This window comes from Oncorhynchus masou, chromosome 3 (assembly GCF_036934945.1).
Source record: "Oncorhynchus masou masou isolate Uvic2021 chromosome 3, UVic_Omas_1.1, whole genome shotgun sequence".
NCBI classification, from domain to species: Eukaryota; Metazoa; Chordata; class Actinopteri; order Salmoniformes; family Salmonidae; genus Oncorhynchus; species Oncorhynchus masou.
This window is the reverse complement of record NC_088214.1, coordinates 19,099,821-19,120,154: the sequence shown is the minus strand read 5'-3', so window position 1 is coordinate 19,120,154 and position 20,334 is coordinate 19,099,821. Positions and strand designations below refer to the sequence as shown.

General features: G+C 43.3%; 1 protein-coding gene across 3 annotated transcripts in view; it reads right to left on the bottom strand.

Annotated features, from left to right (window-relative positions):
* Window positions 1-19,311, bottom strand: part of LOC135512202 (epidermal growth factor receptor-like) — a 29,339-nt gene extending 10,028 nt beyond the window's left edge. For all 3 annotated transcript variants that reach the window (XM_064933962.1, XM_064933982.1, XM_064933972.1), the window contains exons 1-14: window positions 19,230-19,311; window positions 17,256-17,397; window positions 13,021-13,137; window positions 12,555-12,681; window positions 12,357-12,430; window positions 12,187-12,274; window positions 11,844-12,043; window positions 10,848-10,980; window positions 10,146-10,236; window positions 4,807-4,964; window positions 1,439-1,477; window positions 1,152-1,296; window positions 918-1,040; window positions 261-359 (exon numbers count right to left, since the gene is read on the bottom strand). In XM_064933962.1, coding sequence (XP_064790034.1) covers window positions 261-359; window positions 918-1,040; window positions 1,152-1,296; window positions 1,439-1,477; window positions 4,807-4,964; window positions 10,146-10,236; window positions 10,848-10,980; window positions 11,844-12,043; window positions 12,187-12,274; window positions 12,357-12,430; window positions 12,555-12,681; window positions 13,021-13,137; window positions 17,256-17,370 — 1,509 coding nt within the window. In that variant the 5' untranslated portion in view covers window positions 17,371-17,397; window positions 19,230-19,311. The remainder of the gene's footprint in view (window positions 1-260; window positions 360-917; window positions 1,041-1,151; window positions 1,297-1,438; window positions 1,478-4,806; window positions 4,965-10,145; window positions 10,237-10,847; window positions 10,981-11,843; window positions 12,044-12,186; window positions 12,275-12,356; window positions 12,431-12,554; window positions 12,682-13,020; window positions 13,138-17,255; window positions 17,398-19,229) is intronic.
* Window positions 19,312-20,334: the final 1,023 nt, after the last annotated feature.

Sequence of the window (20,334 nt, the reverse complement as noted above, 5' to 3'; positions counted from 1 at the left end):
AACATGCAATAATACTGAGTGTATTATGCAGCTAAATTAGGTCAAAATACTAATGTCAAAACATTTTTTTTTAAGTGCATGGTATGGATGACCATCAATGACTGACTGATACCAGTGTGCCTAACAGCACTAACTTAGACTGTATAATACCATACAGATTCTACTGTGAATTAGATATAGACTCTTCATATTTGGAGGATAACAGATTCTAACTCCCATGAACAAACATCTTTGAGTAGTGACAGAGTGATATGACTCACGTCCAAGATCTCCTTGTTGGCTTTAGGTGATGTGGCCTCTCTTAAAACCTTGATGGCCACAGAGATCTTCACATCCTCTCCTTCAGGGACCCACAGACCCTGGATAGGACAGACCATAGGGTTATTTTTTTTAATTATTATAATTTTTTAACCTTTATTTTACTAGGCAAGTCAGTCAAGAACAAATTCTTATTTTCAATGATGGCCTAGGAACAGTGGGTTAACTGCCTGTTCAGGGGCAGAACAACAGATTTTGTACCTTGTCAGGATTTGAACTTGCAACCTTTCGGTTGCTAGTCCAAAGCTCTAACCACTAGGCTACACTGCCGCTACACTGCCACCCCATGATAACAGGAGAAATCTGTGTCAGTGTGTGTACTCTGATAATTTCTTTCAATCTTTTGTCGTTAGTAGAATGTGAGAATGGTAAAATAACTAATAAGGAGACAGGAGAGTGAGTGTGGATTGATGCATGATGTGGTGCATTAAATATCTGGCTGTTGATTGAAAAACAGATGTAGATGTATCTAAAAGTGTTGGTTTAAATTCAGTCTGAACATACATTCCCATAAACTCCTTACGTACAGTACCACAGTACAATCCATGAAACTGGAGTTTCCAGAATTAAATCTAGATACTGTGAGCATTTGTATTTACCTTGTAGACAGTGCCGAAGGCCCCTGATCCCAAAACTTTGATCTTCTTAAACTCTGTCTCCTTCAGGATACGGAGCAGAGCCTGGTTGGGCGCCTCCCCACTGGGGGTCAGCGGTTCAACTAACTGTAGATGCATATAAGGATGGTTTACTTTGTTCACATTGATGCACTAAGGTGATTGAATTCCAGCCCTAGAAAGCCCTTGAGGCTCAGCAGTTCAGTTTCTGCCTCTCACCTCTCTCTCCTGGAGGAGTCTTCGCAGGGTCCTCTTCTTCTTGATGTGGCGTCGTCTTAGCAACACGAAGACGGACAGGCCCATGATGAGAAAGGCCAGCATCCCGCCCACCACACCAGCTGCAATCACTGACAGCCCAGAGTTACTGAAAGGGGAACAGATGGTAACCAATCAATGAGGGGAAAATACTTACACAAATAATCAAATGTTCATTAGCTTAGTGTTTAAGTTTATGTTGAATTTGAACAGTATGTTTGTACTATTCATGACTAGAGTCACTTGCTTACCCTTTAGACTGACAGCCTTTCAGACCAGGACCAGTACATCTGTAAACATATTAGCACATATATGTTTTTTTTATTCAAATCAAATTTTATTTGTCACATGCACCGAATACAACAGTGAAATGCTTACTTACAAACCCCTAACCAACAATGCAGTTTAAAGAAAATACAGATAAGAATAAGAAATAAAAGTAACAAGTAATTGAAGAGCAGCAGTAAAATAACAATAGCGAGACTATATACAGGGGGGAACCGGTACATAGTCAATGTGAGGGGGCACCAGTTAGTTGAGGCAGTATGTACATGTAGGTAGAGTTATTAAAGTGACTATGCATAGATGACAACAGAGTAGCAGTGGTGTGGAGGGGGGGGGGAATGCAAATAGTCTGGGTAGCCATTTGACTAGATGTTCAAATCTTATGGCTTGGGGGTAGAAACTGTATAGAAGCCTCTTGGACTTAGACTTGGCGCCGGTACCGCTTGCTATGCGGTACCGGCGAGGGTGGCTGGAGTCTTTGACCATTTTTAGGGCCTTCCGCTGACACCGCCTGGTATAGCGGTCCTAGATGGCAGGAAGCTTGGCCCCAGTGATGTACTGGGCCATTCGCACTACCCTCTGTAGTGCCTTGCAGTCGGAGGCCAAACAGTTGCCATACCAGGCAGTGATGCAACCAGCTCTCGGTGGTGCAGCTGTAAAACCTTTTGAGGATCTGAGAACCTATGCCAAATCTTTTCAGTCTCCTGAGGGGGAATAGGTTTTGTTGTGCCCTCTTTATGACTGTCTTGGTGTGCTTGGACCATGTTAGTTTGTTGGTGATGTGGACTCCAAGGAACTTTAAGCTCTCAACCTGCTCCACTGCAGCCCCGTCGATGAGATTGGAGGCGTGCTCAGTCCTCTTTCTCCTGTAGTCCACAATCATCTCCTTTGTCTTGATTACGTTGACGGAGAGATTGTTGTCCTGGCACCACACGGCCAGATCTCTGACCTCCTCCCTATAGGCTGTCTTGTCGTTGTCGGTGATCAGGCCTGCTGTCATCTGCAAACTTAATAATGGTGTTGGAGTCATGCCTGGCCGTGTAGTCATGAGTGAACAGGGAGTACAGGAGGGGACTGAGCACGCACCCCTGAGGGGCCCCTGTGTTGGGGATCAGTGTGGCGAATGTGTTGTTACCTACCCTTACCACCTTGGGGGCGGCCCGTCAGGAAGTCCAGGATCCAGTTGCAGAGGGAGGTGTTTATTGCCAGGGTCCTTAGCTTAGTGATGAGCTTAGAGGGCACTATGGTGTTGAACGCTGAGCTGTAGTCAATGAATAGCATTCTCACATAGGTGTTCTTTTTGTCCAGGTAGGAAAGGGCAGTGTGGAGTGCAATAGAGATTGCATCATTGGGGCGGTATGCAAATTGGGGTGGGTCTAGGGTTTATGGGATGATGGTGTTGTGAGCCATGACCAGCCTTTCAAAGCACTTCATGGCTACAGACGTGAGTGCACAGACGTGAGTGCTACGGGTCGGTAGGCATTTAGGCAGGTTACCATAGTGTTCTTGGGCACAGGCACTATGGTGGTCTGCTTAAAACATGTTGGTATTATAGACTCGGACAGGGAGATGTTGAAAATGTCAGTGAAGACACATTCCAGTTGGCCTGCGCATGCTCACAGTACACGTCCTGGTAATCCATCTGGCCCTGCGGCCTTGTGAATGTTGACCTGTTTAAAGGTCTTACTCACATCGGCTTGCGAAGAGTGTGATCACAGTCTTTCAGAACAGCTGGTGCTCTTATGCATGTTTCAGTGTTACTTGCCTCGAAGAGAGCATAGAAGTAGTTTAGCTCATCTGGTAGGTTTGTGTCACTGGGCAGATCTCGGGTGTGCTTCCCTTTGTAGTCTGTAATGGTTTGCCAGCCCTGCCATATCTGACGAGCGTCAGAGCCGGTGTAGTACGATTTGAATATTGGTCCTGTATTGACACTCTGCCTGTTTGATGGTTCGTCGGAGGGCATAACGGGATTTGTTATAAGCTTCCGGGTTAGAGTCCCGCTCCTTGAAAGCGGCAGCTCTAGCCTTTAGCTCAGTGCGGATGCTGCCTGTAATCTATTAATTCTGGTTGGGGTATGTACGTATGGTCACTGTGGGGACGAGGTCATGCACTTATTGATGAAGCCAATGACTGATGTGGTGTACTCCACAATGCCATCGGAGGAATCGCGGAACATATTCCAGTCTGTGCTAGCAAAACAGTCCTGTAGCTTAGCATCTGCTTCATCTGACCACTTTTTTCATCTGACCACTTTTTTATTGATCTAGTCACCGGTGATTCCTGCTTTAATTTTTGCTTTTAAGCAGGAATCATGAGGATAGAATTATGGTCAGATTTGCCAAATGGAGGGCGAAGGAGAGCTTTTTTGTGTCTCTGTGTGTGGAGTAAAGGTGGTCCAGGGTTATTTTCCTTCTGGTTGCACATTTAACATGCTGATAGAAATTTGGTGAACAGTAATTATGTTTCCCTGCATTAAAGTCCCCTGCTACTAGGAGCGCCGCCTCTGGGTGAGCGTTTTCTTGTTTGCTTATGACGGAATACAGCTAATTCAATTCTGTCTTAGTGCCAGCCTCAGTCTGTGGTGGTATGTAAACAGCTACGAAGAATACAGATAAACTCTCTCAGTAGGTAGTGTGGTCTACAGCTTATCATGAGATACTCTACCAAAGGCGAGCAATAGCTCGAGACTTCCTTAGATATCGTGCACCAACTGTTATTTACATAAATACATAGTCCGCCGCCCCTTGTCTTATCAGACGCTGCTGTTCTATCCTGCCGATACAGCGTATAACCAGCCAGCTGAATGTTGATATTGTCGCCGTTCTGCCACGACTCCGTGAAGCATTAGATGTTACAGCAGCTTGATGTTACAGTAGTTTAATCTTCCGCATATCTTGTTGATTTTATTCTCCAAGGATTGCACATTTGCTAGCAGAATGGCGGGAAGTGGGGTTTATTCGATCGCCTACGAATTTTCAGAAGGCAGCCTGCCCTTCGGCCCCTCTTTCTTTGCCTCCTCTTCACGCAGATCATGGGGATCGGGGCCTTTTCCCGAGGAAGCAGCATATCCTTCGTGTCGAGCTCATCAGAGTATTGAAAGGAAAATAATAATTCTGCTAGTTCGTGGTGAGTAATCGCAGTCCTGATGTCTAGAAGTTATTTTTGGTCATAAGAGACGGTAGAGGCAACATTATATACAAAATAAGTTAAACAACGCAAATAAAAAAACAATCGGCTGGGGGCACGTAAAACGTCTGCCTTCTTCTCCGGCGCCATTTGTGTATTTGTGAATTATTCATGTATTTATGCGGTTGTGACAGATGCCCTTACTTACCCCTCTGTACAGTTCTGGTGGCACAGCTGGCACACCTTCATCTTATCTGCGTATTTCCAGATGAAGGTGTTCTTGCCTCCAGCCACCCCTCTAGGGCACCACGGGACACAGTTGTCTCCATCTTTGAAGTTGGCACACCGGGTACACTGCTCATGACCCTGAAAGAGAGGAGGATAGCAAGACAATGTATTACCTACACATCTAAAGAAACATTCTAAGGAAACAGCCCTACTGTGCTGAGATGTAGAATCATTAACAGACACAAGCAGTGTACCCAGTGTACCAACTTCAAAGATGGCGACAACTGTGTCCCGGGATGCTCACATGCTAATATGTTTACAGATGTACTGATCCTGGTCTGAAAGGCTGTCAGTCTAAAGGGTAAGCAAATGACTCTGCAATAGAATGCCAGAGAAATACATTGTGTATATTGTCCTGGGACATAGCATGGAGAGAGACACATACTGCTACATATTATATTATAGGGAGAGAGACATCCCACTGGGCAAAAACTGGTTGAATCAATGTAGTTTCCACCTCATTTCAACAACAAAAGTCTGTGATGTTGAATCAACTTGGAAAACTGATTGGATTTGCAAAAAGTCATTAACGCAAGGGAATTTAAAAAAACTAATTCCAATGACATGTTGACATTTTTTGTTTCATGTTGTTTTTTTCTGTTAGTTAACAACTCATCCAAATGTAAATCAAAACTAGATGTTGAAAATATATCTGTGCCCAGTGGGATACTTCTTCATAGAATATTATAGTGACACATACTACTACTACAAATCAAATTTTATTTGTCACATACACATGGTTAGCAGATGTTAATGCGAGTGTAGCAAAATGCTTGTGCTTCTAGTTCCGACAATGCAGTAATAACCAACAAGTAATCTAACTAACAATTCCTAAACTACTGTCTTATACACAGTGTAAGGGGATAAAGAATATGTACATAAGGATATATGAATGAGTGATGGTACAGAGCAGCATAGGCAAGATACAGTAGATGGTATCGAGTACAGTATATACATATGAGATGAGTATGTAAACAAAGTGGCATAGTTAAAGTGGCTAGTGATACATGTATTACATAAGGATGCAGTCGATGATATAGAGTACAGTATATACGTATGCATATGAGATGAATAATGTAGGGTAAGTAACATTATATATAAGGTAGCATTGTTTAAAGTGGCTAGTGATATATTTACATCATTTCCCATCAATTCCCATTATTAAAGTGGCTGGAGTTGAGTCAGTGTCAGTGTGTTGGCAGCAACCACTCAATGTTAGTGGTGGCTGTTTAACAGTCTGATGGCCTTGAGATAGAAGCTGTTTTTCAGTCTCTCGGTCCCAGCTTTGATGCACCAGTACTGACCTCGCCTTCTGGATGATAGCGGGGTGAACAGGCAGTGGCTCGGGTGGTTGATGTCCTTGATGATCTTTATGGCCTTCCTGTAACATCGGGTGGTGTAGGTGTCCTGGACGGCAGGTAGTTTGACCCCCGGTGATGCGTTGTGCAGACCTCACTACCCTCTGGAGAGCCTTACAGTTGAGGGCGGAGCAGTTGCCGTACCAGGCGGTGATACAGCCCGCCAGGATGCTCTCGATTGTGCATCTGTAGAAGTTTGTGAGTGCTTTTGGTGACAAGCCGAATTTCTTCAGCCTCCTGAGGTTGAAGAGGCGCTTCTGCGCCTTCTTCACGATGCTGTCTGTGTGAGTGGACCAATTCAGTTTGTCTGTGATGTGTATGCCGAGGAAGTTAAAACTTGCTACTCTCTCCACTACTGTTCCATCGATGTGGATAGGGGGGTGTTCCCTCTGCTGTTTCCTGAAGTCCACAATCATCTTCTTAGTTTTGTTGACGTTGAGTGTGAGGTTATTTTTCTGACGCCACACTCCGAGGGCCCTCACCTCCTCCCTGTAGGCCGTCTCGTCGTTGTTGGTAATCAAGCCTACCACTGTTGTGTCGTCCGCAAACTTGATGATTGAGTTGGAGGCATGCGTGGCCACGCAGTCGTGGGTGAACAGGGAGTACAGGAGAGGGCTCAGAACGCACCCTTGTGGGGCCCCAGTGTTGAGGATCAGCGGGAGGAGATGTTGTTACCTACCCTCACCACCTGGGGCGGCCCGTCAGGAAGTCCAGTACCCAGTTGCACAGGGCGGGGTCGAGACCCAGGGTCTCGAGCTTGATGACGAGCTTGGAGGGTACTATGGTGTTGAATGCCGAGCTGTAGTCAATGAACAGCATTCTCACATAGGTATTCCTATTGTCCAGATGGGTTAGGGCAGTGTGCAGTGTGGTTGAGATTGCATCGTCTGTGGACCTATTTGGGCGGTATGCAAATTGGAGTGGGTCTAGGGTGTCAGGTAGGGTGGAGGTGATATGGTCCTTGACTAGTCTCTCAAAGCACTTCATGATGACGGAAGTGAGTGCTACGGGGCGGTAGTCGTTTAGCTCAGTTACCTTAGCTTTCTTGGGAACAGGAACAATGGTGGCCCTCTTGAAGCATGTGGGAACAGCAGACTGGGATAGGGATTGATTGAATATGTCCGTAAACACACCAGCCAGCTGGTCTGCGCATGCTCTGAGGGTGCGGCTGGGGATGCCGTCTGGGCCTGCAGCCTTGCGAGGGTTAACACGTTTAAATGTTTTACTCACCTCGGCTGCAGTGAAGGAGAGACCGCATGTTTCCGTTGCAGGCCGTGTCAGTGGCACTGTATTGTCCTCAAAGCGGGCAAAAAAGTTATTTAGTCTGCCTGGGAGCAAGACATCCTGGTCCGTGACTGGGCTGGATTTCTTCCTGTAGTCCGTGATTGACTGTAGACCCTGCCACATGCCTCTTGTGTCTGAGCCGTTGAATTGAGATTCTACTTTGTCTCTGTACTGACGCTTAGCTTGTTTGATAGCCTTGCGGAGGGAATAGCTGCACTGTTTGTACTCGGTCATGTTACCAGACACCTTGCCCTGATTAAAAGCAGTGGTTTGCGCTTTCAGTTTCACGCGAATGGTGCCATCAATCCACGGTTTCTGGTTAGGGAATGTTTTAATCGTTGCTATGGGAACGACATCTTCAACGCACGTTCTAATGAACTCGCACACCGAATCAGCGTATTCGCCAATGTTGTTATCTGACGCATTACGAAACATGTCCCAGTCCATGTGATGGAAGCAGTCTTGGAGTGTGGAGTCAGCTTGGTCGGACCAGCATTGGACAGACCTCAGCGTGGGAGCTTCTTGTTTTAGTTTTTGTCTGTAGGCAGGTATCAGCAAAATGGAGTCGTGGTCAGCTTTTCCGAAAGGGGGGCGAGGCAGGGCCTTATATGCGTCGCGGAAGATAGAGTAACAGTGATCCAAGGTTTTTCCACCCCTGGTTGCGCAATCGATATGCTGATAAAATTTAGGGAGTCTTGTTTTCAGATTAGCCTTGTTAAAATCCCCAGCAACAATGAATGCAGCCTCCGGATAAATGGTTTCCAGTTTGCACAGAGTTAAATAAAGTTCGTTCAGAGCCATCGATGTGTCTGCTTGGGGGGGATATATACGGCTGTGATTATAATCGAAGAGAATTCTCTTGGTAGATAATGCGGTCTACATTTGATTGTGAGGAATTCTAAATCAGGTGAACAGAAGGATTTGAGTTCCTGTATGTTTCTTTCATCGCACCATGTCTCGTTAGCCATAAGGCATACGCCCCCTCCCCTCTTCTTACCAGAAAGGTGTTTGTTTCTGTCGGCGCGATGCGTGGAGAAACCCGTTGGCTGCACCGCTTCGGATAGCGTCTCTCCAGTGAGCCATGTTTCCGTGACGCACAGAACGTTACAGTCTCTGATGTCCCTCTGGAATGCTACCCTTGCTCGGATTTCATCAACCTTGTTGTCAAGAGACTGGACATTGGCAAGAAGAATGCTAGGGAGTGGTGCACGGTGTGCCCGTCTCCGGAGTCTGACCAGAAGACCGCCTCGTTTACCTCTTTTTCGGAGTCGTTTTTTGGGTCGCTGCATGCGATCCATTCCGTTGTCCTGTTTGTAAGGCAGAACACAGGATCCGTGTCGTGAAAAACATATTCTTGGTCGTACTGATGGTGAGTTGACGCTGATCTTATATACAGTAGTTCTTCTCGACTGTATGTATTGAAACCTAAGATGACCTGGGGTACTAATGTAAGAAATAACACGTAGAAAAACAAAAAACTGCATAGTTTCCTAGGAACGCGAAGCGAGGCGGCCATCTCTGTTGGCGCCGGTTATATCATAGTATAGTATATTATAGTGACACATACTACTACATAGTACACTACAGTTCAGAAGTTTGGGCTCACTTAGAAATGGCCTCAAGTCCTCAACTGTCAGTTTCATTAAATAGTACCCACAAAACACCAGTCTCAACGTCAACAGTGAAAAGGTGACTCCAGGATGCTGGCCTTCCAGGCAGAGTTCCTCTGTCCAGTGTGTATTATTTTGCCCATCTTAATATGTTATTTTTATTAGTCTGAGATATGGCTTTTTCTTTGCAACTCTGCCTAGAAGTCCAGCCTCCCGGAGTCGCCTCTTCCCAGTTGACGTTGAGACTTGTGTTTTGCGGGTACTATTTAATGAAGCTGCCAGTTAAGGACTTGTGAGTTGTCTGTTTCTCAAACTAGACACTCTAATGTACTTGTCCTCTTGCTCAGTTGTGCACTGGGGCCTCCCACTATTCTTTTTATTCTGGTTAGAGACAATTTGCGTTATTCTGTGAAGGGAGTAGTACACAGCGCTGTATGAGATCTTCAGTTTCTTGGCAATTTCTCGCATGGAATAGCCTTCATTTCTCAGAACGAGAATAGACTGACGGGTTTCAGAAGAAAGTTATTTGTTTTTGGCCATTTTGAGCCTGTAATCGAACCCACAAATGCTGATGCTCCAGACACTCAACTAGTCTAAAGAAGGCAAGTTTTATTGCTTCTTTAATTAGCACAACTGTTTTCAGCTGTGCTAACATAATTGCAAAAGGGTTTTCAAATTATCCATTAGTCTTTTAAAATTATAAACGTGGATTAGCTATCACAACGTGCCATTGGAACACAGGAGTGATGGTTGCTGATAATGGGCCTCTGTACGCCTATGTAGATATTCCATAAAAAAATCTTCCGTTTCCAGCTACAATAGTCATTTACAACATTAACAATGTCTACACTGTATTTCTGATCAATTTGATGTTATTTTAATGGACAAAAAATTTGCTTTTCTTTCAAAAACAAGGACATTTCTTTGTGACCCCAAACTTTTGAACGGTAGTGTATATTATATTACAGAGACTGCACTGACGTAGCATATATAAGAGACACACATACTGGTCCAGAGCAGGTCTGGGTCCCGTTGAGGAGCTGACACTCAAGGTGACACTCCACACACGTCTTATTCACTTCAGACTCCCGTGGCTCCCTGCAACAATTAGGACACATGTTAGCATGAAGCATATTTCCACTAGTCTGGTCCCATATCGGTTTGTGCCATCTTGCCACATCCTCTAGTCATTGTCCCATCGGAGTTGGTAAGATAGAAATATAGCCTGGTCCCTATTGGTTGAACATTTAATTTCAGATGGTTGCATTTGCAATGAAATACTTTATCCCGTTCCTCATAGCAGTAGTTAAATTGTATGCAAGGTTGATGCTCAATGTTTGACAGAGGAGAGGACTACCAAAGTTCAACAGCTATGAGTTAAGTGATTCCATTCCAGCTGAGAGAACTTTCTTCACGTGAATTTAGTTCATTACCAAAAGTGAACAATTCTACTGTAAGTACTGTCTTACTACCTTCCTTAGATATACTCCATCTGTTTTTACTGTTAAATTCCATGTAACATCGTTTCATGCAAAATACACGTTTTTCTTTGCCAAGTATACAACAAGTTACTTTCACTCTTCCTCCCTGCTTCAGCTACAGAATCAGGTTACAATGTCTCCTCTCTCACCCCTCCAGTAGGTTACAATGGCTCCTTATCTCACCACTCCAGTAGGTTACAATGGGGAACAGATAGGGACTCCTCTCACCCCTCCAGTAGGTTGCAGGAGTCGACACAGCTTCCTGCTCGGCTGTAGTCCTGACAGGCGAAACACATGGTGGGTCCAGGACCCCAGCAGCCATCTCTGGTACACATCCTGTCACACGTGCTGTTCTGCATCCCTGCAAACACACATACAGACGCATACTATAGATAGGCCCAAAACATTGTCAAAGACTCCAGTCACCCAAGCCTTAACTGTTCTCTTCTACCGCACATCAAGGTCCAAAAGGCTCCTTAACAGCTTCTACCCCCAAGCCATAAAACTGCTGAACAATTAATTAAATGGCCACCTGGACTATTTACATTGACCCCTCCCCTCCCTCCTTTGATTTTACACTGCTGCTACTCGCTGTTTATTATCTACGGTATGCATAGTCACTTTACCTCTACCTACCTCGACTAACCTTTACCCCAGCACATTGACTCGGTACCGGTACCCCCTGTATATAGCATCGGTATTGTTATGTTATTGTGCTACTTATTTTTTTTTTATTACTTTATTTGATTTAGTAAATATTTTCTTAACTCTATTTCTTGAACTGCATTGTTGGTGAAGGGCTTGTAAAGTAAGTATTTCACCTGTTGTATTTGGAGCATTTGACAAATAACATTTGATATCAATACAAAATAAGTTTGAACCCTTTTGTCTTTTCACACAACCCTGCACAAGCAACAGGCTAGCATTCATTTCCTTTCTCCCACAATAACACTCCATCATCATTGCATTCTGTATCTATCACAGTTTTATTACCACAACAATAGAGGGTAAATATTATCTCGGAGCCACTCATATCCCAGTGTAACCATTCGTTTAGTAAGACCCGAACATGTTATCGCTAATTTGTCATGGGCTTGAGCTGATATTATGGTGTTGACTCCTGGTGTTTGTTGTGTATCTCCTGTTTGTTAGTATTCGCTTTTTTTCTGTTATGTGAAAAATCTATAAAAATGTTAATCATAAAAAAATGACTGAATGATTTACCGCAGTCGGCTGCGTCGGCGTTGTTCTCCAGCCGGGCGGTCTGAGTGTCGGACTTGAACAACTGCTTCCAGTGGTGATTCTTGGTGTAGCAGAGGTTGGGGTTTTTTGCAATGACCACGTCTCCGTCACTGATCTCCTTCAGGTTACGCAGCCCCAGGTGGGTGATGGTTAACTGGGTTATGGCCAAGCTCAACAGAACACTGAGAACAGAGAGAGGGGAGGGGAGAGGGAGAGAGATAGGAGTTAAAGGGAAATTGAATGAGTCACATCAACTCATTCACGGTCAGTGGCACCCTGTAGTAGAGGCTGAGGTTTAGAGAGAGGCCAGGAACAGTGACCTTACCGCTTGGTCCGTCCACGGATGATCTCCAGGTTCTCAAATGGACTGAGGGACGTCATGTTCTCAGGCCAGTTCTGAATCAGCAAGTACCCTGGAAGATGAATAGATGTTTTTGTAATAATCGTGAAAAGTGCATTTTTGTCTGATTTGAACTGCCATGGCTCTATTCTTACCGGTAATTTCTTTAACTGTCTTGAAAACTTCTAGCTTGGCCGGATCCATCTTAGGCGCTTTGGTGAACGTGTCCCTGTGAATAGCAATAACAACTGTGACATGCATCTGTCATATTTGTGAATTTCACAATACATAGGTTAGAAATGATCTATGATGTTTCTACAATTTCAAAAGACCTTAATGCGCTCACTACTTACCCATGGATAGATGTGTAGATAATAGCAATGTTCCCATTGATTTTGGTACAGTTTTTAAATGTGTCAATGTTGGTGGCATTAATTGACAGAATATTGGCAAGTTTTCCCATTCCAAGTCCATTGCAAACTGTGAAAAGTAGTAACATATTAATAAAAACAAACATGGCTACTCATTTCTTGCCACACAGAAGTTAGTTTGAGAAATCAAAAGCCCCCCAAAAAACAGAAGACTAGTGCAGTACATCAGGTTAAAATACATTTTTATTAAATAAGTAAAACTCAAAAATCAGAAAATCCTCTATTGGTAATAAAATGGCATTGAACACAACCCTGCAGTGCATCTTTGGGGAATAACACTGGGGTGAACTTTACATGTTATAGAGAGGCACATTCATGCAGTATCATCGTGAATGCTATAATCCCTGCCATCAGAATATATAGTAGGAGCTGTAGCAGTATTAACTACCTTTGGGGCACAGTCCATCACACTTCTTGCACTTCCTGACCCCTCCCTCGTCCACCTCGTATGTGTCACCACTGCATGTCCGAACGCACGCTCCATGGTCCGTCACCACATAGTTATCTGAGGAGGGGAAAAAAAAGATTATATTCTAAGATTCTAATCAGATATTCTAATCAGCACTCATTAATCATATACATATGGTTCTAAAATCAAGTCAAATTAAAAACAATAAAACAAAAAGAAATCTAATTTCTTCAAAGGAATAAAACTATGAAAATATAATAAACCTATATAATGCAATACTGCAGGACAGTATTTTAGGCATGCCAGAGGTTGAGTGCTGATTCTAACAGAAAGTGGAGGCTGCTGCATTAGCACACCCTAAAACTACAACATTTTCTTTCCTCGCTTATGCAGTTCATGATTAAACTCAGTCTGACACAGACTGACTGACACGAACACCAGGCTAGAGGGACCATGTGGCCCCTTATTCAAAATACCAGATCTGAACATTTCACATCACTGAGACTCATACAGTACCAGTCAAAAGTTTAGACAACCCTTGACTGAGTAGGTGTTTCTTTATTTTTACTATTTTCTACATTGTAGAATAAAAGTGAACGATTCAAAACTATGAAGTTAGTGTGAAACAAATGAAAATATATTTTAGTTTTTAGATTCTTAAAAGTAGCCACCCATTGCCTTGATGACAGCTTTGCACACTCTTGGCATTCTCTCAGCCAGCTTCATTTGGACTGCTTTTCCAACAGTCTTGAAGGAGTTCCCACATATGCTGAGCACATGTTGGCTGCTTTTCCTGACAGTGTCACCAGCAAAGCACCCCCACACCATCACACCTCCTCCTCCATGCTTCACAGTTGGAACCAGACATGCGGAGATCATCCGTTCACCTACTCTGCGTCTCACAAGGACACGGCGGTTGGAAACAAAAATATCTAATTTGGACTCATCAGTCCAAAGGACAGATTTCCACCAGTCTAATGTCCATTGCTTGTGTTTCTTTGCCCAAGCAAGTCTCTTTTTCTTATTGCTGTCCTTTAGTAGTGGTTTCTTTGCAGAAATTTGACCATGAAGGCCTGATTAACGCAGTCTCCTCTGAACAGTTGATGTTGAGATGTGTCTGTTACTTGAACTTTGTGAAACATTTATTTGGCCTGCAATTTCTGAGGCTGGTAACTAATGAATTCTGGGTCTTCCTGTGGGGTTCTCATGAGAGCCAGTTTCATCATAGCGCTTAATGGGTTTTGCCAGTGGTGTAAAGTACTTAAATAAAAATACTTTAAAGTACTACTTTAGTAGTTTTTTGGGGGTTTTGTACTATTTATATTTTGACTACTTTTACTTCACTACATTCCTAAAGAAAACCTTTTACTCCATACATTTTCCCTGACATCCAAAAGTACTTGTTACATTTCGAATGCTTAGCAGGACAGAAAATGGTCCAATTGCCACACTTACAGTATCATGAGAACATCCCTGGTCATCCCTACTGCCTCTGATCTGGCGGACTCAAGAAACACAAATGCTTTGTTTTTAAATTATGTCTGAGTGTTGGAGTGTGACCCTGGCTATTCATTAATAAGGATTTTTTTTAAATTCTTACTTTTACTTTTTATACTTACAGTATACTTACAGAAGTCGGAAGTTTACATTCACCTTAGCCAAATACATTTAAACTAGTAAGAATTCCCTGTTTTAGGTCAGTTAGGATCACCACTTTATTTTAAGAATGTGAAATGTCAGAATAATGGTTGAGAGAATGATTTATTTCAGCTTTTATTTCTTTTATCACATTCCCAGTGGGTCAGAAGTTTACCATACACTCAATTAGCATTTGGTAGCATTGCCTTTAAAATTGTTTAACCTGGGTCAAACGTTTCTGGTTGCCTTCCACAAGTTTCCCACAATAAGTTGGGTGAATTTTGGCCCATTCCTCCTGACAGAGCTGGTGTAACTGTCAGGTTTGTAGGCCTCCTTGCTCGCACATGCTTTTTCAGAAGCCATTTTTTCTACAACTATGGAAGTATGCTTGGGGTCATTGTCCATTTGGAAGACCCATTTGCGACCAAGCTTTAACTTCCTGACTGATGTCTTGAGATGTTGCTTCAATATATCCACATAATTTTCCTTCCTCATGATGCCAAACAGTTCTATTTTTGTTTCATCAGACCAAAAGTACGATCTTTGTCCCCATTTGCAGTTGCAAACCGTAGTCTGGCTTTTTTATGGCGGTTTTGGAGCAGTGGCTTCTTCCTTGCTGAGCGTCCTTTCAGGTTATGTCGATATAGGACTCGTTTTACTGTGGATATAGATACTTTTGTACCTGTTTCCTCCAGCATCTTCACAAGGTCCTTTGCTGTTGTTCTGGGATTGATTTGCACCTTTCGCACCAAAGTATGTTCATCTCTCAGAGACAATGTGTCTCCTTCCTGAGCGGTATGACGGCTGTGTGGTCCCATGATGTTTATACTTGCGTACTATTGTTTGTACAGATGAACGTGGTACCTTCAGGCATTTGGAAATTGCTCCCAATGATGAACCAGACTTGTGGAGGTCTACAACTTTTTTTTCCTGATGTCTTTGCTGATTTCTTTTGATTTTCCCATGATGAAATACATCCACAGGTACACCTCCAATTGACTCAAATGATGTCAATTAGCCTATCAGAAGCTGCTAAAGCCATGACATAATTTTCTGTAATTTTCCAAGCTGTTTAAAGGCAGTCCGCTTAGTGTATGTAAACTTCGGACCCACTGGAATTGTGATACTGTGAACGATACGTGAAATAATCTGTCTGTAAACAATTGTTGGAAAAATTACTTGTGTCCTGCACAAACTAGAAGTCCTAACTGACTTGCCAAAACTATAGTTTGTTAACAAGAAACTTGTGGAGTGGTTGAAAAATAAGTTAATGACTCCAACCTAAGTGTATGTAAACTACCGACTTCAACTGTAAGTATATTTTAGCAACTACATTTACTTTTGATACTTAAGTATATTTAAAACCAAATACTTTTAGACTTTTACTCAAGTATTATTTTACTGGGTGACTTTCACTTGAGTCATTTTCTATGCAGATATCTTTACATGTACTGAAGTATGAGATTTGAGTACTTTTTCCACCACTGTTTTTTTGCAACTGCACTTGAAGAAACGTTCAAAGTTCTAGAAATTTTACAGATTGACTGACCTTCATTTCTTAAAGTAATGATGGACTGTCATTTCTTTGCTTATTTGAGCTGTTCTTGCCATAATAAGGACTTGTACCAAATAGGGCTATCTTCTGTATACCACCCATACCTTGTCACAACACAACTGATTGGCTCAAATGCATTAAGGACAGAAATTCCACAAACATTTAAATAAGGCACACCTGTTAATTGAAATGGATTCATGAAGCTGGTTGAGAGAATGCCAAGAGTGTGCAAAGCTGTCATCAAGGCAAAGGGTAGATACTTTGAAGAATCACAAATATAAAATATATTTTGATTTGTTTAACACGGGTTTTGGTGGTCATAGTTTTGATGTCATCACTATTATTCTATAATGTAGAAAATAGTAAAAAAGAAAGAAAAACCCTTGTGTCCAAACTTATGACTGGTACTGTATGTGTTGTCTGTAGACCTGGTTGAAGCCCCCTCTGTGTACAGTTTATAAACAGGGCTTCCCAGTCCTGGTCCTGGAGTGCCAAAACACGTCTGGTTTTTGTTTCTACCTGGTAGTTAATTGCACTATTTGAGTATCTCAAGTTGAAGACATACCAGGGTACTGCAGGCTGCCATTAGTAACTAAATGATGATCCGTATAACTTATTTTGTGTGTAATTGTAAAGCTCAAGGAGACACATCTGGTGTATTAGAAGCAATTATTGGTACCATGATTGTCTTCTAATATTTTATTTATTTACATGAAGATTGCCAATTTTCCATTCACTATAATGGGGATCCTGTTTTCTGCTAACAATGCCTGCTGTACCAGTCAGCTTTGAACTTCTGTGGCTTCAATGAGACGGGGGAGTCGTTCTCCCCTGGTCCCAGGTCTGAATTAGTCCGTGATTAGGAGAGGATGAAAACCAGAAGTGTTTTGGCCCTCCAGTACCAGGATGGGTCAGCCATGTTCTAAACAATCCTAATATAATTTATCCTATACTGCAGCCTCATAGAGGAGGTAATGGGTGGACATGGAGGGGACACGGAGGGCCATGGGGGTTTTCTTACGAGGACAAGTCTTGACGCAGGTGGCCCCAAAGTTGTACTTCCCGTCTGGGTTGTTGACCAATTGGTGAAGGTTGCGGTCGTAGAGCAGGAGGCGGGGACACGAGTCTTTACACATCCCATCATCCTGAAAGTCACGGCAGGCCTACAACATCAAAGAGGGTTGTGTTTATTAGGCACCAAACGGAAGAAAACAGACTGACACCGGGAGGGACAACCTGAACTTGTCCAATAGGAAATGCTTGTTTTCACTTTCCATTGCAAAATATTTTAAAATGGCCTAATCACAGTGCTTGACTTGGACAATAGGTTTGTGTACTTATTTTGGGTGCCGGTACTGTTTATATTTAGGTGCAGGAGCTCCACAATACTTTAGAGCTAATATTCTACGAAGAGGAACAGGAGCTCAAACAGTAGAACATTTGAGGTGCCAGTACTCAGCTCCTGTGAGCTCCTTCCCGAGTCAAGTACTGCCTAATCATCAATTCAACCCAGCCAACCCAGAGAGCACTAGGACCATATAACAGAGCCATATATACTCAGATGATAACACTGCATTTCTATTTCATGCCTTAGGTTAGCCAGAGAGGAATAGGTGACTGGCTTAGCTCCCAGCTGGGGACCCAGCCTGATTCTCAAGGCACTGTCAAAAAGCAGCGTTTAACCAGTGGTCACTGGATGCAAGAGCAACACAATTTGGTTTCAATCATAAATTGGATAGAAAACACTGTTACGAGTCGGTGTATGGTTGGTCGTGAGCCAGTAAGTCACAAGGGAGCCTCATAAGAGAGAAATAATTATGTGTGAAATGCAATGTGGGTCTGTTTCCTCAAACCCTTGACTCTTGAGTGACGACACTGTTATTGGGTTAAGAAATAACTTGAAATAATACATAATAGCTTGTGAGAGATGCAAGTGTCTTCCCTTATGGAGCCACTCATGGCCTCTCTCCCTATAACCTCTGACCCCAGTACAATGTGAAGGTGGCTTCAGTCTCTCTCTTCCTGGTAAAATCACATGACATGGTGAGGTAATAATCCTGACCCCAGTACAGTGTGTGAAGTTGGTGTTACTGTCAGTCTCTCACCAGACAGTCTGGGTCCAGTACAGTGTGTGAAGTTGGTGTTTCTGTCAGTCTCTCACCAGACAGTTTGGGTCCAGTACAGTGTGTGAAGTTGGTGTTTCTGTCAGTCTCTCACCGGACAGTCTGGGTCCAGTACAGTGTGTGAAGTTGTTGTTTCTGTCAGTCTCTCACCAGACAGTCGGGGTCCAGTACAGTGTGAAGGTGGGTTATGGTTAGGATCTCTCACCAGACAGTCTGGGTCCAGTACAGTGTGAAGGTGGGTTATGGTTAGGGTCTCTCACCAGACAGTCTGGGTCCAGTACAGTGTGAAGGTGGGTTATGGTTAGGATATCTCACCAGACAGTCTGTAGGTCAAGTACAGTGTGAAGGTGGGTTACGGTTAGGGTCTCTCACCAGACAGTCTGGGTCCAGTACAGTGTGAAGGTGGGTTATGGTTAGGGTCTCTCACCAGACAGTCTGGGTCCAGTACAGTGTGAAGGTGGGTTATGGTTAGGGTCTCTCACCAGACAGTCTGGGTCCAGTACAGTGTGAAGGTGGGTTATGGTTAGGGTCTCTCACCAGACAGTCTGGGTCCAGTACAGTGTGAAGGTGGGTTATGGTTAGGGTCTCTCACCAGACAGTATGGGTCCAGTACAGTGTGAAGGTGGGTTATGGTTAGGGTCTCTCACCAGACAGTCTGGGTCCAGTACAGTGTGAAGGTGGGTTATGGTTAGGGTCTCTCACCAGACAGTCTGGGTCCAGTACAGTGTGAAGGTGGGTTATGGTATGGTTAGGATCTCTCACCAGACAGTCTGGGTGCAGTACAGTGTGAAGGTGGGTTATGGTTAGGGTCTCTCACCAGACAGTCTGGGTGCAGTACAGTGTGAAGGTGGGTTATGGTTAGGGTCTCTCACCAGACAGTCTGTAGGTCTGGGTCCAGTGCAGCCTGCAGCACAGTGTTCGTTGCAGCAGTCGATGGGGGACGGACCCTTACACCTCTTAGAGCACTGCTGGGCACAGTTCAGCTTTGTCACTATATAAAGGGATTAGAAATGCCAAATCAAATTTTACTTGTCACATGCTTGGTAAACAACAGGTGTAGACTAACAGTGAAATGCTGAGTTACGGCCCTTCCAAACAATGCAAAGAGAAAGAAAATAGAAAAATAATAGAAAAGTAAAACACATAATAATTCTGTAAAAATAATAATAAATACACAATGAGAAATTATAACTTTGCTATAAACATGAGGTACCAGTCCCGAGTCCATGTGCCGGAGTAAGAGGTAATTGAGATAAATATGTACATATACATATACAGTAACTTGGAATTAAGTAATTAGGCAACAGGATAGATAATAAACAGTAGCAGAAGCATTTGTTATTGGTCAAAAGATTTCTGGTTTGAATCCCCGAGCCAACTCGGTAAAAAGTCTGTCAATGTGCCCTTGAGCAAGGCATTTAACCCTAATTGCTCCTGTAAGTCACTCTGGATAAGAGCGCCTGCTAAACAACTCAAATGTAAAATAGTCTGGGTAGGTATTTAGTTAATTATTTAACTAAACTATTTTGGGGTTAGAAGCTGTTGGTTCCTTAGTTCGTGCATCGGTACTGCTTGCCGTGCGGTAGCTGAGAGAACAGTCTATGACTTGAGTGGCTGGAGTCTTTGAACATTTTTCTGGCCTTCCTCTGACACCGCCTGGTATAGAGGTCCAGGTGGCAGGGAGCTCAGCCCCAGTGATGTAATGGACCGTATGCACTACCCTCTGTAGCACCTTACAGTTGTGTATGGTTTAAACTTGAAAGACTTACACGTCTGGCAGTGTTCTGGGCCGGGCGCCCAACAGGAACCATTGAAGCATCCAGGATCACATCTTTTACCTACAAAAACATAGACACAAATAAAAGTTTAGCAAAAGCTTAACTTCCAAACCATTACTTTAATGTTTAATCAAATAAAGTTGGAATATTTGACAGTTGAAGGTGAAACATTACGAAACTGTTGGCCAAACTTGTTGAA